Source organism: Protomyctophum parallelum (assembly GCF_964188405.1).
Source record: "Protomyctophum parallelum genome assembly, chromosome: 12".
Lineage (NCBI taxonomy): Eukaryota > Metazoa > Chordata > Actinopteri > Myctophiformes > Myctophidae > Protomyctophum > Protomyctophum parallelum.
Genome location: NC_139712.1, coordinates 12,303,265 through 12,330,766, shown reverse-complemented (window position 1 = coordinate 12,330,766; position 27,502 = coordinate 12,303,265). Strand labels below are relative to the sequence as shown.

At 42.9% G+C, this 27,502-nt stretch overlaps 1 protein-coding gene across 1 annotated transcript; it reads left to right on the top strand.

The window, feature by feature from the left end:
- On the top strand, positions 1 to 26,969 carry LOC310867510 (uncharacterized protein; the record flags this gene model as incomplete). Its single annotated transcript, XM_083777624.1, has 13 exons — positions 1 to 12; positions 6,603 to 6,826; positions 7,900 to 8,059; positions 12,356 to 12,582; positions 15,483 to 15,652; positions 16,669 to 16,851; positions 18,118 to 18,185; positions 18,567 to 18,726; positions 20,988 to 21,065; positions 22,036 to 22,148; positions 24,713 to 24,787; positions 24,987 to 25,143; positions 25,965 to 26,969. The coding sequence occupies exons 2-13, from the start codon at positions 6,604 to 6,606 to the stop codon at positions 26,967 to 26,969; spliced, it is 2,619 nt and encodes an 872-aa protein (XP_083633750.1). The 5' UTR covers positions 1 to 12; position 6,603.
- Positions 26,970 to 27,502: the final 533 nt, after the last annotated feature.

Sequence of the window (27,502 nt, the reverse complement as noted above, 5' to 3'; positions counted from 1 at the left end):
GCCGAGCGGAAGGTAAATAAAGACGATAATAAAAAATATAAAATCCCTTTTTTAAAGCCCTTTAAAAGCCTTTATTTGAGCCACAGACGGGTTTTTAATTAATGACACTCATGGTAGTTCAACCGACGCGTCAGTTACGTTGAAGCACAGACTGCTGAAAGACATTTAAAAGTCGTTTTATTTGAACATTTAAAAAACATAAAACCGGTACAACTTTAAAAACAGAACGGCTTTATTATTAACGTTACAGATAAACGTTACAGACGTTACAGATAAATAGCAGATCTACAAGCTCATAGCGCGCCACCGGGTGGCGCGCTATGAGCTTGTAGATCTGCTATTTATTTAAACTGTCAGGATTAAAGACATTTTTTTTTAGAATCTGATCTCAGGTCAGAATGCCGATAAAGAACCACCGTTCTTCTGTGCGTTATAATCTGATCTCAGGTCAGAATGGGTTAACTACAGCAGGGGGTCTTAAACTTTATCACGTCAAGAAGGGACCCCCACATTGACAGACACTATAATCAGCCCCCCGCGGACCCCCCATTTGAAGAGATATTCCAGGGACCCCCCATTAGAGAAGATTCTTCTCTAAGCAGTGATTCTCAACCCGTTTCATTTCAAGCAGTGTTGTTTTTGGCAGCAAATTTCTATTTTAGTTTTAGTCATAATAGTCTCTTGAATAGTTTTCACTTAGTCTTAGTCACATTTTAGTCACCTGGAATGTATTAGTGTTAGTTTAGTTTTAGTCGACTAAATGTCATAAGATTTTAGTCGACTAAAATGTGTTTTGACAGGCCTTGATGTCGTTGTAATGACATATTTTACACTTTAATTGGTTGCATGCTGAAAATAGCAGATATACAATCTCACAACGCGTCGCGCTTGTGAGATTGAGATGTGAGATTGTATATCTGCTATTTTCAGCATGCAACCCAGCATAAAACTGGATCTCTTGTCCACTATTGATTGATTGATTGAAATATTTATTAACAGTTTGTAGAATTGACAGTACATTTTAAGCACAAACTCAATACAAAGACTGTTAACTGTGAGTGGACGACCCAATTAAGCATTACACTTGTTTACAACAGGGTCCACATTTTTCAATTCATCAAAAAGTCCCTTACTAACATTTTAGTCTAGTTTTTATTTGTTGACGAAATTGTCAGTATATTTAGTCTTAGGTCGCATTCATACCAGAGAGCTTTGCTGCGATTAAAACGAATCATGCTGCGCATTGTCAGAAAGTGCGCTTCGTTTGGCAGGTGTGAAGGCTCATTCGAATCCTAATGCGCAGCAAATAACCGCATTTTACTCCGCCCAAAAACGTGGGTTTCGCTTCGCTTCGAATCGGACTTGACTACGATTCGGTGCAGGTGTGAATGCAATCCGCAGTAAATAAAGGAAATGAAGCAAACATAATGTGGCGGGTGAGGAGCTGAACACAGTTGGAGACGGAGAAGGCATATTTTACGCAGCGCAAAGATGTCCCGTTACTGTGGATAGACGTGGTCGAATAAGGAGACTGAAGCCCTGATCGAAATGAGGACGTGTAGGCTACATTAATCAATTGCTTAAGAAAACACATAAAAACACTGCAGTGTATTATAGCCTACATAATATTCTGTCTGTCTGTCTGTCTGTCTGTCTGTCTGTGCGTGCCGTAAACATGGAGTGCTGTCACTGTGTGGGACTGGGGAGTTATATCAGTGCGCTCATGCAGCGCTGTGCCTCCATGCCCAAAAGAACAGTGTGTGGCGGCTGCGTGCGTAGAGAGAGAGAGAGGGGGGGGGGGGGGTCCCAGACGGCACGACACATGCACGTTATGAGTGTAATTTTATCACCATAGATTTCACTGTGTAGGCTATAGTTTATGAACGGAACACATTGATAAAGGTCCCCCCTGCTGCGTTTCCAATTGCTGCGAATGACAGTGTGAAGGCAAACCCCAGCCAATTAAATATGCAAGAATCCCCTTTCCCCGCCCATACGGATCTGAGTCTACCAAGTATTAGGTGAGAATGTGACCTTAGTTTTAGTCATCATAGATTCGTTTTTATTTAGTTTCTATTTAGTTTTAGTCGGTGAAAAAAGGTAGTCGACGAACATTTTTCATCTTAGTTTTAGTCGACGAAAACAACACTGTTCTCAACCCGTTTAATTTCAAGGACCCCCCCCCCAGTTTGACACTATGCATTATAGTCTATACGGAGTCCGGACCCCCTTTTAATGGCACTTCTATCTCGGGGACCCCCAATTTATATTGTTAAAATCAATGTTTATTGTTTGTTTATTGTTTATAAGGATCCCCATTAGCTTTTGCCTTGACAAAAGCTAGTCTTCCTGGGGTCCGACACAGACAAACATTTAACAAAGGCAATACTTACAATTGATTACAAACACTAACTCAAAATAAAACATAGTAAAATAAAATATAAAATAAGAAAATAAAAAACATAGCAAAAAATCACTTTCAACACATTATACATTTGGTTTGTTATTTTCCCAGGGTTACTGCAGTATGGTTTACATAAGGTGTTCTTTTAACTTGATTTTAAAGATGAATTTTGTATTTAACTCAGAGAGTGTACAAAATGGTTTGTGTAGGACGGGAATGTACACTTTATAGATTAGGAGGAAAAAGCTTACATCTTTTAACTCAAAGTATTGCAATTTAGGTGATAGTTGTGGCATTGTGGCATTCAGGGGTTTTTGATTGATTGAAATATGTATTAACAGTTTGCAGAATTTCAGTACATTTCAAGCACAAACCCAATACAAAGACTGTTAACTGTGAGTGGACGACCCGATAAAGCATTACACTTGTTTACAAGAGGGTCCACCTTGTTCAATTCATCATAACATTTAGAGACGTACAAATAGACACTTCTATGTAGCTAAAGAACAGAACAGGAATTCATCATAAAGGAAGCAAAAAGAGAAAAGATACATATACAGTGAGGGGAAATGTGAGGCGGTGTGGGGGGGATTCAGATTTTACAGGGGCCAGTTTCAAATTGCAGCCGTCCATAGGTGCCCTTTGAGAGCGGTTTTGAAGGAGTCAAGGGATTCACATGTCTTAATGACTGTTGGTAGGGCGTTCCACATTTTGGTGGCATAGGAGCGAAAATAATTTCCGGGACCCCCATTTAATGGCACTTCTATCTCAGGGACCCCCAATTTATATTGTTAAAATCAATGTTGGTTTAAAGGACCACTTCACCACTTTTCAACCTATCTTCATATAATAGGTCCTCACTAATAATCTTGAAAAAAATGGTGCAATTTTTTTCTACTCGGTCTGTGTCTCATAGGAGGGCTGTGGGCAGTTCAGAAACCGTCTTCCAGTGACATCATCGATGGGGAATACAAGCTAATAGAAACTGCAGGCTTTCTAGTCCTGAAAAGTTGCAATGCAACTCACGATAATCAAAATTTAAACATTTTTGTAAAAAAAATCTTGTTTAAAAAATAATCTGCCTAATGATGATGTCACTGGAAGACGGTTTCTAAACTGCCCACAGCCCTCCTATGAGACACAGACTGAGCAGAAAAAAATCGTGCCATTTTATCATGATTATTAGTGAGGACCTATTATATGAAGATAGGTTGAAAAGCGGTGAAGTGGTCCTTTAACTCAGAGAGTGTACAAAATGGTTTGTGTAGGACGGAAATGTACACTTATAGATGAATTTAGGAGGAAAAAGCTTACGTCTTTTAACTCAAAGTATTGCAATTTAGGTGATAGTTGTGGCATTGTTGTGACATTCAGGGGTGGGCAACTGGCGGCCCCCACCTTAACTTAATGTGGCCCTCAGGTTAATAATATCAGAATACTGATATATTATTGGTTCCAGCTGTTTACAATTACACAACATGCAAAACATGACCCGCTTTAATTACGTCAGTCTAAATGTGTAGCTCAATGCTCAACACACGTATAATTAAAGGCATTTGAAATTACATAAAAATGTAAATTTTCAGGATTCCAATTCGAATATAGCAAAAGATAGCCGATCTACAAGCTCAAAACACGTCGCAGCGAGCTTGTAGATCGCCTATTTTTGCTACGACAGTAATATATGGCCCTCTAGGGCGTGAGTGAGTGGAAATATAGTGGCCCTCTCCATCGTCAAAGTTTCCCACCCCTGTCCTAGATGAACTAATCTAGATACAACCTTATATTGTTTCATTATGCTAGTGGTGTTTTCATCACAATAATTAATTATCTGAACCCCCCCCCCCCCCCCCCCCCCACTGTATATGTTTCTTTTCCCTTTTTACCTCCTTTATGATGAATTCCTGTTCTGTTCTTTAACTATATAGAAGTGTCTATTTGTACGTCTCTAAATGTTTTGATGCATTGAACAAGGTGGACCCTCTTGTAGACAAGTGTAATGCTTTATGGTGTCGTCCACTCACAGTTAACAGTCTTTGTATTGAGTTTGTTTAACAAACATTAAATTCTCCTCAGTGTCCAATGGCGTTTTCAAAACAAACATTAAGTTATCTTCAGTGTCAAATTATGGCGTTTAAAAAAAAAACATTGAACTAAAAACAAACATTAAACCTGTATATCAAAAGAGACCCAACATATCCTTTAAATAAATCACACCTGTGTGAATTGAGGGGTGCTCTTATCATTACACATCATCATACATCGTCTCATGAACAACTGAATGTATGTGATTGCTTAGCCCATTTGCTTGTCTACATTTTCCCTTTTTTTAATTTAAGTCATATTTGAGGCACATACTGTATGACCTAATTTCTCCTTTCATTGTCAATGGCAAATTAACCCATTCTGACCTGAGATCAGATTCTATAAATGTCTTCCACATCCCGACAGTTTTGTGAAAAAAGCTATGTTTCTATGTCAGTCGTTCTTCGATTTTTCAAACAAAGGAAAAGATTAATTAATTGTCATAGATAGAAATCTATGACATTTAATTAATCTATTTTCCTTTTTTTGGTGGGGCGCCTAGTCACTCCAATTGACGAAAATATGCACACAGCAGCCATCTTGACAGCAAGGTGCTAACAAGGTGCAACTTCCCATAGACGGCCCGTTCATCCAAACAGAACAGTCCCCTCTGATTGTATTAAACAGCATCAAACTCGCCAACATTGCAGCTGTACGGAAAGCATGAATTATCCTCCTTTCTAAAAACGGGTTGTCCCAATACTTGATTCTGATTGGCTGGTTACCGCCACGCGACCGGTGTAAATTCCACCGATAACCCACTCCTTCAATCACTGGGGCTATACTCGCCGAGCAAAACAAGGAAGTGATGTGGGCTGTTGTTTTCGTCGACTAAAACTAAGACGAAAAATGTTCGTCGACTACCTATTTTTACTGACAAAAACAAATGGAAACTAAATGAAAACTAAGCTACGATGACTAAAACTAAGACTAAATATACTGACAATTTCGTCGACAAATAAAAAGTTAAAAACGAAACTAAAATGTTAGGAAGAGACTAGTGGACAAGAGATCCAGTATAAGTCATTTTACACTTGGTTGCATGCTGAAAATAGCCGATCTACAAGCTCACAACGCGTCGCGCTGCGACGTGTTGTGAGCTTCTAGATCGGCTATTTTCAGCAAGTATAAAATCTGCCATTACGATGGCATCAAGGCCCGCCAAAACACATTTTAGTCGACTAAATCACCTGTAGATTTAGTCGACTAAAATTGCATGAGATTTAGTCGACTAAAACTAGACTAACACTAATACATTCCAGGTGACTAAAATGTGACTAAAACTAAGTGAAAACCATTCAAGAGACTATGACTAAAACTAAAATAGAAATTTGCTGCCAAAAACAACACTAGATGTGGCTCGCTCTGGTGGCGCAAAGCGTATAGCTACTTTTGTGAATTAAATCGTTTTATTAGGTTAATATTGCTATATGTTTGTAACCGTTTTTAGAAAAGCAATAAGCCACTCGAGGCCCCAGCTTACCGGGTAAAATACCCGGTAACCTGAGACCTCTCGTGGCTTATTGCGTAAATCTGCAATGTGTTTGTTGGTGATTTTTGAGTGCTGGAGTTTGGAAGCGCTTGTTGAATATCACTCAACTGCCCATGCGTAGTTTGCGCACCACCTGTTTAGAATTTGCACATAATGCGGGAGGCAGCAGGAGTTTGCTTCGCGGATAACGAGCGCTAACGACATGTTATGAGCTAACTATTTCAAAGTATAAGTGTTGCTCTGGTTTTGGTGAATAATATGCAGTAGTTCCGGTCATGTGTTGGTGGTCCCGCGCATTCAAAACTAATGAATCCACAACACTAGCGTCATTTGTATTGTTGACCTATTTCTAAAATATTTATAGCGCAGCTTTCGTTCAACTTTGACCCCTACGTCACAAAAAAACGGAATATCGAATGGCTGAAAATGATGTAATCTTTTTATGTATAACGTAAAATTTACATTTTTACAAACGTGTGTGTGTGCGTGTACGCGTCTCTTTGTGTGTGTGTGTTTGTGCGCCCGTGCGTGTCTCTGTGTGTGTGTGTGCGCCTGTGCGCGTCTCTCTGTGTGTGTGTGCGTGCGCGTCTCTGTGCGTGTGTGTGTGTGTGTGAGGTTCAGGATGTCCGCCGAAGCTGTGTGGGCGGAGTCTATGGAGGAGCAGCCAATGGGAGGAGAGGAGGAGGAGGCGAGGACGCGGGGAGACAAGTGGAGGGACGTAGCCTGCCAGTGGGAGGAGCCTGACGAGGGGGGCGGAGCTACCAGGGAGGTGGGCTGTCAGAGCGGAGCAGGAGGCGGAGTCATCATGATTGACGTGGCCGTCCAAGTCGACCTGAACAACACTGGTACCTTATTTAATAAATACTCTAGTTACTTATTATTTAATATATACTCTAGTTACTTATTATTTAATATATACTCTAGTTACTTATTTAATATTATACTCTTGTTACATAATATATACTCTTGTTACATAATATATACTCTTGTTACTTGCGCAAGTAATAGTCACCATCGAAAGCCGTCACTCATCCGTATTAATTGAACATTAACATTTCTTTTCATCAGATATCGATGATTTATTTTTCTTTGAGAAACTTAAAAGGGATCCAGAATAATTCTAAATCGATAAAACTGTATTTCTTTTATAGATATAAACTTTTACCATACTTCACAACACTACTTTTTTTTACCTCCAAAAACTAGGTACGTAGCAAATAGCTAAACCTAATAATTCAATATTTCACTTTCACAGAGAGGCTGAGATTTGACATTTTGTAGATTTCGACAGTACTTGCACGCTCTGCTTGCGCACTAGTAGGCCTACTAGTGCGCAACAAGCAAGTAGGCACTCGACAGAGTGCGCTTCTAGTGCGTGATGTTTTTTGTCCAGGTGAAACCCTTAGAGTCTCTCTGTCTCTCTGTCTGTCTCTCTCTCTGCCTGCCTGCCTGTCTGTCTCTCCTTCTGTCTCTCTCTCTCTGCCTGCCTGTCTGTCTCTCTCTCTGCCTGCCTGTCTGTCTCTCTCTCTGCCTGCCTGTCTGTATGTCTCTCTCTCTCTCTGCCTGCCTGTCTGTCTCTCTGTCTGTCTGTCTCTCTCTCTCTCTGCCTGCCTGTCTGTCTCTCTGTCTGTCTCTCTCTGCCTTCCTGTCTGTCTCTCTCTCTGCCTGCCTGTCTGTCTCTCTGTCTGTCTCTCTCTCTGCCTGTCTGTCTGTCTCCCTGTCTGTCTCTCTCTCTCTCTCTGCCTGTCTGTCTCGCTGTCTGTCTCTCTCTCTGCCTGCCTGTCTGTCTCGCTGTCTGTCTCTCTCTGCCTGCCTGTCTGTCTCTCTATCTGTCTCTCTCTCTGCCTGCCTGTCTGTCTCTCTGCCTATCTGTCTCTCTCTGCCTGTCTGTCTCTCTCTCTGCCTGTCTGTCTCTCAGACGTCTCCCTCCAGTGTCTGCTGGTCAAGTCTCAGAAGCGCAAGCGTGGTCGACCCAAGAAGTACCCGTCTGTCTGCCCGCCCGTGCCCCCCTCCCTCCCCCCCTCCCCCCTGGGCCCCGAAGGGGAGGGGGAGGGGGAGGAGGAGGAGGAGGAGCAGGAGTCTGGAGGAGGAAGAGGGGATGAAGGAGGAGGAGGAGGAGAAGAAGGAGAAGAGGAGATGAGAGGAGTGGAGGATGACGGCGATCCTACATGGAAGCCAGGTTTGTTGTCATTGTTTTGTAGTCATCAGGATGATATTGTTACGTCATGTTGTAGTCATTGTTTTGTAGTCATCAGGATGATATCGTTACGTCATGTTGTAGTCTTTGTTTTGTAGTCATCAGGAGGATATCTTTACGTCATGTTGTAGTCATTGTTTTGTAGTCATCAGGATGATATTGTTACGTCATGTTGTAGTCATTGTTTTGTAGTCATCAGGATGATATTGTTACGTCATGTTGTAGTCATTGTTTTGTAGTCATCAGGATGATATCGTTACATCATGTTGTAGTCATTGTTTTGTAGTCATCAGGATGATATCGTTACGTCATGTTGTAGTCATTGTTTTGTAGTCATCAGGATGATATCGTTACGCCATGTTGTAGTCATTGTTTTGTAGTCATCAGATGATATTGTTACGTCATGTTGTAGTCATTGTTTTGTAGTCATCAGATGATATCGTTATGTCATGTTGTAGTCATTGTTTTGTAGTCATTGTTTTGTAGTCATCAGGATGAATTTGTTACGTCATGTTGTAGTCATTGTTTTGTAGTCATTGTTTTGTAGTCATCAGGAGGATATCGTTACGTCATGTTGTAGTCATTGTTTTGTAGTCATCAGGATGATATTGTTACGTCATGTTGTAGTCATTGTTTTGTAGTCATCAGGATGATATCGTTACGTCATGGTGTAGTCATTGTTTTGTAGTCATCAGGATGATATCGTTACGTCATGTTGTAGTCATTGTTTTGCAGTCATCAGGATGATATCGTTACGTCATGTTGTAGCCATTGTTTTGTAGTCATCAGGATGATATTGTTACGTCATGTTGTAGTCATTGTTTTGTAGTCATCAGGATGATATCGTTACGTCATGTTGTAGTATTGTTTTGTAGTCATCAGGATGATATCGTTACGTCATGTTGTAGTCATTGTTTTGTAGTCATCAGGATCATATCGTTACGTCATGTTGTAGTATTGTTTTGTAGTCATCAGATGATATCCTTACGTCATGTTGTAGTCATTGTTTTGTAGTCATCAGGATGATATCGTTACGTCATGTTGTAGTCATTGTTTTGTAGTCATCAGGATGATATCGTTACGTCATGTTGTAGTCATTGTTTTGTAGTCATTGTTTTGTAGTCATCAGGATGATATCGTTACGTCATGTTGTAGTCATTGTTTTGTAGTCATCAGGATGATATCGTTACGTCATGTTGTAGTCATTGTTTTGTATTCATTGTTTTGTAGTCATCAGGATGATATTGTTACGTCATGTTGTAGTCATTGTTTTGTAGTCATCAGGATGATATTGTTACGTCATGTTGTAGTCTTTGTTTTGTAGTCATCAGGATGATATCGTTACGTCATGTTGTAGTCTTTGTTTTGTAGTCATCTGGATGATATCGTTACGTCATGTTGTAGTCATTGTTTTGTAGTCATCAGGATGATATTGTTACGTCATGTTGTAGTCATTGTTTTTTAGTCATCAGGATCATATCGTTACGTCATGTTGTAGTCTTTGTTTTGTAGTCATCAGGATGATATCGTTACGTCATGTTGTAGTCATTGTTTTGTAGTCATCAGGATGATATTGTTACGTCATGTTGTAGTCTTTGTTTTGTAGTCATCAGGAGGATATCGTTACGCCATGTTGTAGTCATTGTTTTGTAGTCATCAGGATGCATTCCTTATGTCATGTTGTAGGCATTGTTTTGTAGTCATTAAGATGATATCGTTACATCATGTTGTAGTCATTGTTTTGTAGTCATCAGGATGAATTTGTTACATCATGTTATAGTAATTGTTTTGCAGTCATCAGGATGATATTGTTACGTCATGTTGTTATCATTGTTTTGTAGTCATCAGGATGATATGGTTACGTCATGTTGTAGTCATTGTTTTGTAGTCATCATGATGATATGGTTACGCCATGTTGTAGTCATTGTTTTGCAGTCATCAGGATGATATCGTTACGTCATGTTGTAGTCATTGTTTTGTAGTCATCAGGATGATATCGTTACGTCATGTTGTAGTCATTGTTTTGTAGTCATCAGGATGATATCGTTACGTCATGTTGTAGTCATTGTTTTGTAGTCATCAGGATGAATTTGTTACATCATGTTATAGTAATTGTTTTGTAGTTATCAGGATGATATTGTTACGTCATGTTGTTATCATTGTTTTGTAGTCATCAGGATGATATGGTTACGTCATGTTGTAGTCTTTGTTTTGTAGTTATCAGGAGGATATCGTTACGCCATGTTGTAGTCATTGTTTTGTAGTCATCAGGATGAATTCCTTATGTCATGTTGTAGGCATTGTTTTGTAGTCATTAAGATGATATCGTTACATCATGTTGTAGTCATTGTTTTCTAGTCATCAGGATGAATTTGTTACATCATGTTATAGTAATTGTTTTGTAGTCATCAGGATGATATTGTTACGTCATGTTTTTATCATTGTTTTGTAGTCATCAGGATGATATGGTTACGTCATGTTGTAGTCATTGTTTTGTAGTCATGATATGGTTACGTCATGTTGTAGTCATTGTTTTGTAGTCATCAGGATGATATTGTTACGTCATGTTGTAGTCATTGTTTTGCAGTCATCAGGATGATATCGTTACGTCATGTTGTAGTCATTGTTTTGTAGTCATCAGGATGATATCGTTACGTCATGTTGTAGTCATTGTTTTGTAGTCATTAAGATGACATCGTTACATTATGTCGTAGTCATCTGCTATTTTCAGCATGCAACCAAGTGTAAAATGACTTATACTCATCTCTTGTCCACTATAGTCCCTTCCTAACATTTTAGTCTAGTTTTTATTTGCTGACGAAATTGTCAATATATTTAGTCTTAGTTTTAGTCGTCATAGCTTAGTTTTCATTTAGTTTCCATTCAGTTTTCCTCGGTGGAAAAAGGTAGTCGATGAACATGTTTTTGTCATAGTTTTAGTGTCGGTAGGGGTCCCCCTTAGTGTGGGACCGTCCCTCATTTCCAAGACTTCTCAGGTGTCCCACAAATGGAGACCCTGTCTGTAGGGCTGGGTGCAATAACCGCAATTTCGCCATGCCGCCGGTATGAACGCATACCGCGGTATCGGGTTCATTGCCGCGGTTTAAAAAAATAAAAGTATCATAATAAACAGTGACACTCAGTCAGTCTAATCATGCCAGCAACACAACAACACCAGAGGGAGTTAAAAAAAACTGGTTGATTGATTGATTGATTTAAATATTTATTAACAGTTTGAGTGGACACTTGTTTACAAGAGGGTCCACCTAAATTCATTTCACTCCTATGCCACAAAAATGTGGAACGCCCTACCAACTGTCATTAAGACATGTAAATCCCTTGACTTTTTGAAATTTCTGTAGACTTAGATAGCATTTGATACAGACTTATAGCATGTTATGTAGACAGCACTATAATTGCATTGTATGTAGTCATAGCACGTCATAGTACATATGTATAGCATAGTAGTATAGATGTATAGTTTATATGTATAGCTTCATTATATAGATATTCCACTGTTACTTTCTTAGCTTACGCATGTTTCATGATAAATGTTTTTATGTGATGTATTCCCATGCTTTTTTGTTCTTGCTTAATGTAAATCGCTCTGGATTAAGAGCGTCCGCTAAATGCCTAAATTGTAAATTGTAAATTGTCTGTCCCACATTGTGACTGACAGACATCAGTGTTCACATTGAGACCCTGTCTGTCCCACATTGTGACTGACAGGCATCAGTGTTCACATTGAGACCCTGTCTGTCCCACATTGTGACTGACAGACATCAGTGTTCACATTGAGACCCTGTCTGTCCCACATTGTGACTGACAGACATCAGTGTTCACATTGAGACCCTGTCTGTCCCACATTGTGACTGACAGGCATCAGTGTTCACATTGAGACCCTGTCTGTCCCACATTGTGACTGACAGACATCAGTGTTCACATTGAGACCCTGTCTGTCCCACATTGTGACTGACAGACATCAGTGTTCACATTGAGACCCTGTCTGTCCCACATTGTGACTGACAGACATCAGTGTTCACATTGAGACCCTGTCTGTCCCACATTGTGATTGACAGGCATTATTGTTCACATTGAGACCCTGTCTGTCCCACATTGTGACTGACAGGCTCTGTCTCTCTCTCTCTCTCACCCCAGTGCGTCTGAAGCGTCACAGGGTCATAGGTCGTAAGGTCATCGGGTCGTACCGTCGCTACATCAAGGTGGAGGAGCCGGGCGAGGGGGAGGAGCCATGCGAGGGGGAGGAGCCCAACGAGGGGGAGGAGTCGGACGGTGGCGGGGGCATGGCCAGGAAGAGGAGGAGGAGGAGGAGGAGGGGCAGGAGGCGGAGCAACGCCGCCATGGAGGAGGAGGAGGAGGAGCCAGGAGAGCAGGAGGACCAAGGTAATGGTATTGCATCATCATCGTCGTCGTAACGTATCTGTCGTTGTTTTTTATCAGTAAATCCTTCTTTAATAATAATAATAATAATAATAATAAAACTTTATTTGTATAGCACCTTTCATGACATGAAATGCAGCTCAAAGTGCTTTACAGAACAATGTAGAATAAAAGAAAAGCAAGGCAACGACATTAAAACACAAGCAGTAATGCAATTCAGTGAGGCCCCTAGAAGCAAAAAGCTGCTTCCCCGTATTTTTTAGTTGCCATTTTTTTAGGCAAAGCGAGCAGGCCAGCAGTGGAAGACCTTAGGGGGGCGGTTTGGGACATATTTAGGCAGGCAGTCATGTAGGTAGGAAGGTGCGAGACCATTGAGAGCTTTATACACAAGTAAAATAATTTTAAAATCAATCCTAAAAACAACCGGAAGCCAGTGCAGTGAAGCCAAAACTGGAGTAATATGTTCTCTCATCTTAGTTCTTAGTTCTAGTTGTCTTTGTTTATTAAAAATGTTATTTATTTGAGAGGTAATGCCTCTGTCGGGTGTTTTATTGTAAGCCTAATTATTTGTGCGTCACTGCTTTCATGAACGCTGCTCTACAATTGGGGCGAAAGCAACAGTTGTTGCTTTTCGTTAATAATTGCTTAACCCATTCTGACCGGGCACCCATTTTGGTGTCGGCATCATGTTATGCTTTAGCTATTGAAAAATAGCAGATCTACAAGCTCATATCGCGCCACCGAGTGGCGCGATATGAGCTTGTAGGTCTGCTATTTTTTGGAAAAAAAAAAAAAACTACTGACATTTTTAGAATCTGATCTCAGGTCAGAATGGGTTCATCAGACCAGTGTGTGTCCGGCGGAAACCTCGTATGAATCTGATCCCAGGTCAGAATGGGTTAAGAAGTCCACGACCACTGTGATGTCAAAATAATGTGCCACGTTATGCAAAGTTGGCACCTATATAGCCACTACAACCCCTTCGGAGCGCATCTTCTCCAAAGCGGGATTTATTGTCTCTTTTCTGCACTAATATAACTACGGTAACTTACTATAATATAAACTCTCAGAGACAGAGCCGCTTTTTTGGTTGTGCGAACGCGCCTGCGAGACGGCATTTTTGTATTCTTTGAAATGGAACGGCTCTCTCTCTCTCTCTCTCTCTAAGCAATATCAATTGTCTCTCTCTCTCTCTCTCTCTCTCTCTAAGCTATCTCTCAACTACCGGTATTTAATTACATATTTCCATTTTGCACCAATATTATACTGCCATGTCTTAATACAGTGTTCCTTTTTACAAATAAAATATGCACATTAAGAAGGTTGATCACAAAGTTAGTGTGGTATAGGCTATAGGCTACTTTGATGGGAATGCGAAGCGATTAAGAACACCTGCCTGCATGGGTGCTGTGCGAAGAGTGAATAATTATATAGTTTCTTACCTCGTGGCTCGTGCCATGGTTTGAAGAAAGAAGAATTGAATAAATCCAATAAATATAATCCAAGGTTTGTTTGTCTGGAGAATGGAGATCCAACACTATGTCATATTATTAAAGTAAGTAAAGAGCTGGTCATTGTGCTGCAGATTGAGAAGCTGCTCCGCTCTGCTAATTGATCTGACCTATATATATATTTGCACAACTGACTGGCTTGAGGTAGCCTAGTAATTATACTTATTTGGCAGCACCTGCAATTCAGTAACATATACACATTTCAAAAGGCTTTCATATGCTATTAACATTTATTTCTAATAAGGTTTGTCCTTATAGATAGAAATGTGATCATTTTTGTATAGTTTTGGATATTAACAAATTAATTATTAAAGCACAGGGCCTCGCATATTTCTCCCAGGCAGCTATGATTGCGAGCCATGCGTGCGCCTCGCATGCAAGCACTCGTCTCGCTGCTGTCATAAAGCCTCGATTAAATGACGCTTTATTTCAGTTAATGTTACGGCAAGAGGAGAAGAAAAGAAAATCCATTAGTTACTTCGTTTACACTTGACAGCGTGTGTTGTTTTGAATGGTAGCCAAACAGTTACTTTTATTAAGTTTTTTTTAGTTTTTTGTTCCATAGAGAGCCTAGAGGGTTTGATTGATTTAAGAGTTCATTCATGTTACGATCGGGTGGTGTTTTTTTTTGGGTTTCTGAAGAGAAGCAAAATGCCTTTCGTTTACAATGTCTGGATTATATATTATTTTTATTTGAGAGGTAATGCCTTTTATTTAATGTTGACTTGTTACGGTCGGATGTTTTATTGTAAGCCTATTTATTAGTGCGTCACTGCTTTCATGAACGCTGCTCTACAATTGGGCGAAAGCAACAGTTGTTGCTTATCGTTTAAAATAAACGAGACCAATCCAAGCATGCGTTTCTCTCAGCTATATATCGTTGTTTAAGCCAAAAAACTAAGCTACGATGACTAAAACTAAGACTAAATATACTGACAATTTTGTCAACAAATAAAAACTAGACTAAAATGTTAGGAAGGGACTAGTGGACAAGAGATCCAGTATGAGTCATTTTACACTTCTTTGCATGCTGAAAATAGCTGATCTACAAGCTCACAACAGCTTGTAGATCGGCTATTTTCAGCAAGTGTAAAAACAGTCATTACGACGGCATCCAGGCCCACCAAAATACATTTTAGTCGACTAAATCACATGAACATTTAGTCGACTAAAATCCTATGACATTTAGTCGACTAAAACTACTAACACTAAGACATTCCGGGTGACTAAAATGTGACTAAAACTAAATGAAAACTATTCAAGAGACTATTATGACTAAAACTAAAAAAGACTGCTGCCAAAAACAACACTGGTGCGTGTGTGTGTGTGTGTGTGTGTGTGTGTGTGTGTGTGTGTGTGTGTGTGTGTGTGCGTGTGTGTGTGTGCTAACAGATGACTTGGCGGACAGGAAGGCGCCGGGCGGCGGCGTGGTGTGTGAGGTGTGTGGGAAGGTGATGTCGTGTCGGACCAACCTGGCGCGTCACGCCATCACGCACACCGGCCTCCAGCCGTTCCCCTGCCCCGTGTGTGGCCAGAAGTTCAACCGCTACTCCAACGCACAGGTGGGTGCCCCGTTCTGACCTGAGATCAGATTCATACGAGGTTTTCTACTGGACACACACTGGTCTGATTAACCCATTCTGACCTGAGATCAGATTCATACGAGGTTTCCACTGGACACACACTGGTCTGATTAACCCTTTCTGACCTGAGATCAGATTCATACGAGGTTTTCCACTGGACACACACTGGTCTGATTAACCCATTCTGACCTGAGATCAGATTCATACAAGGTTTCTGGCTGCTATATAAATAGAGCTGGTCACTGAGCTCTCATTGACTCCAGTGTATTTTATATATAAATAGAGCTGGTCACTGAGCTCTCATTGACTCCAGTGTATTTTATATATAAATAGAGCTGGTCACTGAGCTCTCATTGACTCCAGTGTATTTTATATATAAATAGAGATGGTCACTGAGCTCTCATTGACTCCAGTGTATTTTATATATAAATAGAGCTGGTCACTGAGCTCTCATTGACTCCAGTGTGTTTTATATATAAATAGAGCTGGTCACTGAGCTCTCATTGACTCCAGTGTATTTTATATATAAATAGAGCTGGTCACTGAGTGAGCTCTCATTGACTCCAGTGTATTTTATATATAAATAGAGCTGGTCACTGAGTGAGCTCTCATTGACTCCAGTGTATTTTATATATAAATAGAGCTGGTCACTGAGCTCTCATTGACTCCAGTGTATTTTATATATAAATAGAGCTGGTCACTGAGCTCTCATTGACTCCAGTGTGTTTTATATATAAATAGAGCTGGTCACTGAGCTCTCATTGACTCCAGTGTATTTTATATATAAATAGAGCTGGTCACTGAGTGAGCTCTCATTGACTCCAGTGTATTTTATATATAAATAGAGCTGGTCACTGAGCTCTCATTGACTTAATGCATTCCACTGAAATTCCGCGTGCGTCGAATCTCCCGCCTGGAATTTGGGGAAAAATTTACGTTGGTGTCTTTGCCTCCTCCCCTTTTATTTCCCGCCTGCCTCGTGACTCCGCCCACAGAGCCACATGCGCCGCATGCACTCGGAGGCGGACTCTCGGCCGCGGGGCCGGCGCGGGGACAACAGCGCCCCCTCCTGGCTGTGTGAGATGTGCGGGAAGAGCTTCAACTGTCACTCCAGGCTCAGGGTCCACGTCATGGGCCACAACGGGGTCAAACCCTACGGCTGTCACATCTGTCCTAAGGTTAGTTTACTATTAAACCCTACGGCTGTCACATCTGTCCTAAGGTTAGTTTACTGTTATTACTCTAAGGTTAGTTACCCTTACAGAGTGGTGTCAAAACATATCCATATGAATCGATTATCACATCTGTCCTAAGGTTAGTTTACTGTTACCACGTGGTGTCAAAACATATCTATATTGCCTGATGGAGGGGAAAGGAACTGGTTGGAATAACGTGTTCCTTCCACGCGCTACGTCCAACCAGTGAAACTCCCCCCTGTCAGGTGTAAAGGAGCAACTTGGACACTCAGGCATGAAGGAAGCATGAGTTCAAGTCCGTTGCTCTCCCCTTGTCCCCCATATATGGGGACTAGGTTGGTCTCCCCTTGTCCCCCATATATGGGGACTAGGTTGCTCTCCCCTTGTCCCCCATATATGGGGACTAGGTTGGTGGAGGGTGTGTAGAGCCCAGGATCACATTAGATGATTGACACAGGGGTGAAAAATATATTTAAAAAAGCATATATATATATATATCGATATGAATCGATTATCCATTTTAACATAAGCATGTGCATAAAGTGGCAAATCGAGTGGAAAAGTGATTTTACCATTGTTTAACGTTGTTTAATGCGATCAGACAGGACTTTTCTGATTGGTTGTATGGGCTGTCAGTAGGCGTTCCCACATAACCTCCTATGTTATTGTTATTGTTGTTATTGTTGGTATTATTATTATTGTTATTCCAGACCTATGTTATTGTTATTGTTGGTATTGATATTATTATTGTTGTTATTGTTGTTTCAGACCTATGTGAGCGCAGCAGATCTCTATATTATTATTATTGTTATTGTTATTCCAGACCTATGTGAGTGCAGCAGATCTCTATATTAATTTTATTGTTATTGTTATTCCAGACCTATGTGAGCGCAGCAGATCTCTATATTATTGTTATTGTTATTCCAGACCTATGTGAGCGCAGCAGATCTCTATATTATTGTTGTTATTGTTATTGTTGTTTCAGACCTATGTGAGTGCAGCAGATCTCTATAATATTATTGTTATTGTTATTCCAGACCTATGTGAGTGCAGCAGATCTCTATAATATTATTGTTATTGTTATTCCAGACCTATGTGAGTGCAGCAGATCTCTATAATATTATTGTTATTGTTGTTTCAGACCTATGTGAGTGCAGCAGATCTCTATATTATTGTTATTGTTATTCCAGACCTATGTGAGCGCAGCAGATCTCTATATTATTGTTGTTATTGTTATTGTTGTTTCAGACCTATGTGAGCGCAGCAGATCTCTACAAACACATCCGTAAAGTACACGAGGAAGGAACGACTGTCAGGTAAACATCTTTTTATTGTTTCTTACTCATTCTTATTAACTAATGAGCTTTAATTGACGTAGATCCAGGCCAATGGCGGCAAGTGGGTTTTAACCCGTTCTGAACGGGAACCCATTTTGGGGTTAGCGTCATGTTGTGCTTTAGCTATTGAAAAATAGCAGATCTACAAGCTCATAGCGCGCCACTCGGTGGCGCGCTATGAGCTTGTAGATCTGCTATTTTTTGAAAAATCGAAGAACGACTGACATTTTTAGAATCTGATCTCAGGTCAGAATGGGTTCACTTATTTTACATCATCTTCTCAGGTATCTCAGGTATTCAGGAGCTCCTCTGTTGTGTGACAGGTGTAGCAGAGTATTAATTGACTCCTCCCCCTCCCAGGTATTCGGGAGGCCCTCTGCTGTGCGACAGGTGTGGCAGGGAGTTTAAGTGCCGCTCTCTGCTCGTGGCTCACTACCGAACTCACACCGGAGAGCGACCGTTCCACTGCGACATGTGCACCCTGAAGTTCGCCCGGCCACACCTCCTGAGGAGACACAAGGTAATCTGATTACATCACACCTACTGAGGAGACACAGGGTAATCTGATTACATCACACCTACTGAGGAGACACAAGGTAATCTGATTACATCACACCTACTGAGGAGACACAGGGTAATCTGATTACATCACACCTACTGAGGAGACACAGGGTAATCTGATTACATCACACCTACTGAGGAGACACAAGGTAATCTGATTACATTACACCTACTGAGGAGACACAAGGTAATCTGATTACATTACACCTCCTGAGGAGACACAGGGTAATCTGATTACATTACACCTACTGAGGAGACACAGGGTAATCTGATTACATTACACCTACTGAGGAGACACAGGGTAATCTGATTACATTACACCTACTGAGGAGACACAAGGTAATCTGATTACATTACACCTCCTGAGGAGACACAGGGTAATCTGATTACGTCACACCTCCTGAGGAGACACAAGGTAATCTGATTACATCACACCTACTGAGGAGACACAGGGTAATCTGATTACATTACACCTACTGAGGAGACACAGGGTAATCTGATTACATTACACCTACTGAGGAGACACAGGGTTACATCATGATTTGAGGATGTACGTTTTTTGTCCTAATACAAAACATTAAATGCCAATGCTGAATATATAATATATATTCAGGGCTGCACGCAACCTTTCTGGTCTAGTACTCAGAGGAGCACCTGGAGGAGTTTCTTGGTGCTCCTAAAATGCGGTGACCCATCTCACCGGATGGATAAAAGAGGGATGAATAACTTATAGCAAAACGATATTTATTGGATGAGTGGGGAGTCAATGGAGGGTATTGCAACTCTAGATTTAGCCCTAGAATGGCTCTTGTTGTAGATTCATCCCATTATTTAAAAAATCTAAATTTACTAAAATCTAGGTCCATGTGTGGTCCAGCCCTATGGGATGCATGTTCTAATAAAAACAAGTTAATACTTCCTAAGGATAATATGAGCATCAAAGCAATATTTAGATTTTTTTATTATTTTGTATTTAAATAACCGATCTACTAGCTCAAAATGTGTCGCAACACGTTGTGAGCTTGCAGATCAGCAATTTTTTTAACATGCGACACATATCGTACAGCGAAGCATACATCAGGCTTTACTTTTGTTTTTAGCTGAGGCGACGTACGTAGTCAGACAGTCAGACACACATGGCTCCTGGGTGCAAAAATAAACAGTGTACACTACCCGACTTTACGATAATAAGGGACAGTGTGTCGAGACACGGTGTTCATGTTGGGCAGCAGCAGTGCCAGTCCGCAATGCTTTAAACTCTTCCCACTCCACTATGTCGGAACTAAAACCTTAGTACCCGTAAAAAGTCGGTGGCCGGTGCCTAGGCTGTGAGAGACACTAATATGGTTTCTGCCTCGGATTCGGGTTCTGAGACGGCATCGCACACGAGCAACCATGCTGCTCCAGCAGCCGGAAAACAAACACAAGCACAGCGGCAAATGGGAAGAGTGCAAAGCATCCAAAGCATGCCCTTTTACACCGGGGACTACGGTAGTTTGCTATCTGAAACGGAGAAGACGAAACTATTTGTGTCAGGTTTTCTCCTGTCAACCGACCTCCTCCCAGCAGAAAGCAGCATGGAATCCCCTCCCCCTTTTGAGTAAGGACGCGCTGTGATTGGCCAGTAGCCACTTTGAGTGGCAGTCGGTGGAAAATGCTCTCGCCACAGAATTGACTAGTATTCTGGCCATAATAAATAATCATTCTAGGCGGCCCCGGCTATTGGTACGCAGAAGCGCTTCCCGGCGCTTGATTGACAGCGCATTTTTTATTTTGACGACGCATGCGCGCTGGCGCACCGCTTATGTGCAGCCCTGTATTATATATAATCTATCTATCTATCTATCTATCTATCTATCTATCTATCTATCTATCTATCTATCTATCTATCTATCTATCTATCTATCTATCTATCTATCTATCTATCTATCTATCTATCTATCTATCTATCTATCTATCTATCTATATAGGAGGGGCTACAGAAAGAAATGAAAAAAATCACACTCGTGTGAAGTGATCATCATCACATTCCGTGCTCAGCCAATCAAATCATCACAAATGTCATTCCGGCCAATCACTTTCATCCTAAATATGTACTTTGCTCAGCTTTTTTTTATTTATTTTGTATTAATATTATTTTTTGCATTTCCCCCACTTCCTGTGTTTGGTGTGATGTCACTTCCTGTGTTGTGTGATGTCACTTCCTGTGTGTGCCTCCAGGCAAACGTCCATGCTGAAGGTCGTACGAGAGTGAGGTCGGAGGTCACCGCAGAAGAGGAGCGACCTTTTGTCTGTCAGGTCGGAACGCGCGCACGCACACACACAGTCACACACACACACACACACAGTCACACACACAGACACACACACACACACACACACACACACACACAGTCACACACACACACAGTCACACACACACAGTCACACACACACACACACACACACACAGTCACACACACACACAGTCACACACACACACGCAAGCACACACGTGTGCACGCGCACACACACACACACACACTTAAGCGATCTACTATTTGAGACTATAATTATGAGACAAATAATCAATTTTTTTTGTTTAAGTTAGTAGAACAGCCCTGTTTTATTTTTTGTTTTTTTTATATTTTTTATCCCACGATTTTGTAACCCATTTTTCACCCCTGTGTCAATCATCTAATGTGATCCTGGGCTCTACACACCCTCCGCCAACCTAGTCCCCATATATGGGGGACAAGGGGAGAGCAACCTAGTCCCCATATATGGGGGACATGGGGAGACCAACCTAGTCCCCATATATGGAGGACAAGGGGAGACCAACCTAGTCCCCATATATGGGGGACAAGGGGAGAGCAACGGACTTGAACTCATGCTTCCTTCATGCCTGAGTGTCCAAGTTGCTCCTTTACACCTGACAGGGGGGAGTTTCCCTGGTTGGACGTAGCGCGTGGAAGGAACACGTTATTCCAACCAGTTCCTTTCCCCTCCATCAGGCGCCCCGGCTGGCCAGGGGGAGGCAGTATAGAGACCAGTTCCTTTCCCCTCCATCAGGCGCCCCGGCTGGCCAGGGGGAGGCAGTAACGCAGTATAGAGACCAGTTCCTTTCCCCTCCATCAGGCATACAGCCCTGTTTTACCGTGTAACCGAATATCCACACACTCCTAGAATGTTCCTCTCAATGCAGGTCTCCCCCCCCCCCCCCTCCACGTGTGTGGTAATGTCTCTCTCTCTCTCTCTCTCTGTGTGGTGTCTGTGTCTCTCTCCCCAGGTGTGTGGTAAGAGGTTGAAGACGGTGGTCCAGTTAGAGTCTCATGTCAGAGTTCACACAGAGGACCGTCCTCACAGCTGCTCTGTGTGTCTGAGAGGGTTCTCCTCCTCTAGGTAACTACTGTACTCTACTGTACCTATCTACTGTACCTCTGTGTGTCTGAGAGGCTTCTCCTCCTCTAGGTAACTATATCTACTGTACCTCTGTGTGTCTGAGAGGCTTCTCCTCCTCTAGGTAACTATATCTACTGTACCTCTGTGTGTCTGAGAGGACCGTCCTCACAGCTGCTCTGTGTGTCTGAGAGGCTTCTCCTCCTCTAGGTAACTATATCTACTGTACCTACTGTACTCTGTGTGTCTGAGAGGCTTCTCCTCCTCTAGGTAACTACTGTACCTATATCTACTGTACCTATCTACTGTACCTGGCAACCCGCCGACATTCAAATCTCAGCCTCTCTGTGATAACATTGAAATTAAATACTTAAAGTCGGGTCATGTGGTGACGCAATTTACGATATGTTTCAATATTGGTTGGGTAACCTAACCGGTAACGTATGTATGTGTGTATGTATATGTATTGGTTGGGTAACCGGTAACGTATGTATGTGTGTATGTATATGTATTGGTTGGGTAACCGGTAACGTATGTATGTGTGTATGTATATGTATTGGTTGGGTAACCGGTAACGTATGTATGTGTGTATGTATATGTATTGGTTGGGTAACCGGTAATGTATGTATGTGTGTATGTATATGTATTGGTTGGGTAACCGGTAACGTATGTATGTGTACATGTATGTAAGTTGTAAGCTGAAAGTACTGTACTGTGGTCGGCTGGCTTCATGCCTATTCTCGGAGGTAAATATACTGGCGGTCGACGGCGACGTAATAAAGATATGTTTCGGTGAATTAAAGGTAATGTCTGTATGTATACCTGTATGTACGTAAACTGAAAGTAACCTATCTGCAGTGTTGTTTTCGTCGACTAAAACTAAGACGAAAAATGTTCGTCGACTTGGACTACCTTCTTTCACTGACTAAAACTAAATAAAAACGAATCTATGATGACTAAAACTAAGACTAAATATACTGACAATTTCGTCAACAAATTAAAACTAGACTAAAATGTTAGTAAGGGACTAGTGGTCAAGAGATCCACTTTTATGCTGGGTTGCATGCAACCAAAGTGCAAAAAATATGTCATTACAACGACATCAAGGCCTGTCAAAACACATTTTAGTCGACTAAATCAACTGTAGATTTAGTCGACTAAAATCGTATGACATTTAGTCGACTAAAACTAGACTAAACACTAGAACATTCCAGGTGACTAAAATGTGACTAAAACTAAGTGAAAACTATTCAAGAGACTAATGACTAAAACTAAAATAGAAATTGGCTGCCAAAAACAACACTGCCTATCTGCAGCCAGTTATAATAACCCGACATTGATACATATCTTCATTACCATCACCATCAAAATGTAGTATATATATATATATATATATATATATATTGTGGCGTCTCGGGCCGGGACCGCGCGCCACGGTATAGCCACCTCGGGGAGAGAGACAGAGAGACAGGCAGAGTCAAGCGTTGCCAACGGCAACGGGTCCTGGACGGAAGGTACATCCCAGCCCGTCTCCTCGTCTGCCTTAACAAGCCACCTGCTGCGCGACCACACCCAGGCAGGTTACAAAAGGCTCTGTCCTGCTGTGCTCACACGCTCAGACTCTCCCGAGAGACAGGCTGGCGTGCGGCACCCGGCTCACCTACCCTGACCGTAGAAGTGATCGCTGGGCTCTGGGAAACAGGCATACTGGCTGGGACACAGGAGTGCCCCTAGCCCCCCCCCCTTTGATGAAGATTGAGGGACAAGGTCCCCAAATCCTATTATAAGAGACCTAAGTTGTGGCCATGCTCTATGAAACAAAGAGCCCCTGAGTCAAAGCCCATTCCCTATAACGGGTGGACATTTATGTTGTTTTTGACCGACCAACAAATAAAAGTGCCGTTGTATTTAGCACTCTGAACTTGAACTCTGTGCCTTTTTTGGTCTGGTGAAACAGTGCCCCCACAATATATATATATATATATACCTCCGAGCATATGCACACATTCGTACCAGCACGACCACAATACTTGCGCACTCTGCTTGAGGCAAGTAATAATAATAATAATAATCTTTATTGTCCTGAAGGATATTTGTCTTCACAATCTGTTCAACACCCACATCAAAAACAACACAGAGCACATAACACCAACACAATACAAAAGAAAACATGAGGTCCCCACTGTGTGTGTACAGAACCATCCTATCATACTGTGCACACTGTGTACAGAAACCATCCTATCATACTGTACACTGTGTACAGAACCATCCTATCATACTGTACACTGTGTACAGAACCATCCTATCATACTGTGCACACTGTGTACAGAAACCATCCTATCGGCGGGGCAGTTTGTTTAATGCCGCGATGGCTGAGGGGACAAAACTCCTACTGAAACGGACCTTTTTCCATGGCAGGGTTCTGTATCTTCTGTCCTGATGGCATGAGGTTAAAGAAACGATACAGAGGATGCTCAGTGTCATTTGATATTGAGAGTGCTAGTCGTGTGATGGCCTTATTGTTCATATCAGAAAGTAATAACGTCTTATTGTCCTACGTCCTTTAGGACCCTGAGGCAGCACCAGCTGACCGTCCACGCTGAGGGGGCGGAGAGACGCACCCCCACCCGCAAGACCGCTAGGTAACCAATCAGAATGCTTCATTTTCCCTGATTCATTGATTGATTCAGGGAATCAATTTGGGGCGGGAACCCCTTTTTGATGTTTTAAACTAAGGCATTTTTTAGTACAACGAAGGTCGGGTCTAAAAATAAACGGGTTAACGTCATTGGTCCAACGGGCACTACTGATCCTATCTCTCATCTCATTGGTCGACCACAGCGCCGCCCGCAAGGCGGAGAAGGAGGAGGAGCCGGAGGCGCCCTCGCCGTACGTGTGTCCGACGTGCGGACGAGACTTCAAGTTCAGGTCCACGCTGGCCCTGCACAGCGTCACACACACCAAGGAGAGACCCCACCCCTGTGACCTTTGTCCCCAGGTCAGTACCCTGCACTGTGTCACGCACAGCAAGGAGAGACCCCACCCCTGTGACCTTTGTCCCCAGGTCAGTAGAGACCACACCAGTGTTGTTTCCGTCAACTAAAACTAAGACGAAAAATGTTCGTCGACTACCTTTTTCCACTGACTAAAACTAAATAGAAACTAAATGAAAACTAAGCTACGATGACTAAAACTATAAGACTAAATATACTGACAATTCCGTCGACAAATTAAAAACTAGACTAAAATGTTAGGAAGGTACTAGTGGACAAGAGATCCAGTATAAGTCATTTTACACTTGGTTGCATGCTGAAAATAGCTGATCTACAACCTAGTCCCCATATATGGGGGACAAGGGGAGACCAACCTAGTCCCCATATATGGGGGACAAGGGGAGACCAACCTAGTCCCCATATATGGGGGACAAGGCGAGACCAACCTAGTCCCCATATATGGGGGACAAGGGGAGACCAACCTAGTCCCCATATATGGGGGACAAGGGGAGAGCAACCTAGTCCCCATATATGGGGGACAAGGGGAGAGCAACGGAGTTGAACTCATGCTTCCTTCATGCTTGAGTGTCCAAGTTGCTCCTTTACACCTGACAGGGGGGAGTTTCCCTGGTTGGACGTAGCACGTGGAAGGAACACGTTATTCCAACCAGTTCCTTTCCCCTCCATCAGGCGCCCCGGCTGGCCAGGGGGAGGCAGTATAGAGACCAGTTCCTTTCCCCTCCATCAGGTCCCCTAGGGTAGGTATATCTGATACAGTATCTTTACTGTATATCTGATACAGTATCTTTATTTGTTTACATTCCAGAGGTTCGGTCTTCTGGGTCACCTGAAACGCCACCGCGAGGACGTGCATCCCGACGGGAAGGCAGGGCCTAAGGAGGCCCGGATCTTCTCCTGTCCGATCTGCGGCAAGACCTTCAGGAAGTCCCGCCTCCGCCTGGAGCGTCACATGACCAGCGTGCACGACCAGCCGCAGCTCTGGCCCCTCCCCCCCGCCGACGACGTCCCCCCCCCTCCCCCCTCCTCCTCCTCCTCCGAACGCAAAAGAAACGAGCGTGTCGCCACGGGAGACAACGGCGTAGGAACCATCATCATGGTCACCGTGCCGGGGAACGAAAACCAAGACGCACCAGAGGAGGAGGAAGAGGGGGAGGGGGAGGAGAGCGACTCCGGGCGGACTGACGGCGACACACACCACGCCGTGGTCTCGGTAACGCCGCCCAACGACACCGAAACACACCACGACATGCTGGCCGCCGTGACACCAAACGACGACACCGAAACACACCACGACATGCTGGCCGTCGTAACACCGCTTGACGAGCCCCAGCAGGAGCACGAGGAGGCGGCGGCGCCTCCTCCCGGCGGAAACGAAACGTCGTCGATCCCCGTCACTCCGCCTGACACGGCGCTCGTCGACGCACACCACGACGATTACCACACGACGCATCACGTGATAGCGGTGACGACGCGGCCCGAGGACGACGGCGGCTACGCGCAGATGATCCAAGTCACGCAGAGCGACGACGGCAGCTACGCCCAGGTGATGGCCGAGGTCGAGGCGCAGCAGAGCGACGGCGAGGCGGGCTACGCCCAGATCATAGAGGCGGCGACGCAGCCTGACATCGTAGAGGTGACGCAAGCCGACATCGTGGAGGTGACGCAGGCCGACATCGTAGAGGTGACGCAGGCCGACATCGTAGAGGTGACGCAAGCTGACGGATACGCTCAGGAGACCATCATCATAGAAGTGACTCAACCCGGCATGAGCGTCGAGGCAGAGGAGGTTTTCGTGCCCCCGCCCACATAGGGGACGAAGCCCCGCCCACCCGCATGGGGGGGGCGAGGCCCCGCCCACTTAGTGAACAGGCTCCACCCACCCAGACTTCTTAAAGTTTGCGGGGGTGGGGAAAAAATCTGAGAACCAAACTGTGCATAACTATCGTCTCTTGCTCGGGCAGTAATCTCACGGGTTTCCAAAACGTGCTTGCTATATTCAGGATTCCGATTCAAAAGTAGCTAGATCTACAAGCTCGTTTTTCAGCTTGTAGATCTGCAATTTTTTTTAATGCTTCTGTGCGACGCTGTAGTACGACCAAGGAGGAAATGAATGAACACTTTGACTGCCCACGTTAGTCGGAGATGTATCCATCCATGTGCCGCGCTAGCTATTTGAGCCTCAGGAGCCTCTTTTGGAGGGAAAGAAATACGCCGGCAGCTTCATCTGATGTTAGCAAACGGCTAACCAAATCTATCGCGGGAGGATCACCAACCACCCGAGGCATGAATTAGTTTACCGCGACTAGCGATGTGAGCGCGACCGACCGTCAAAAAAAAACGCTT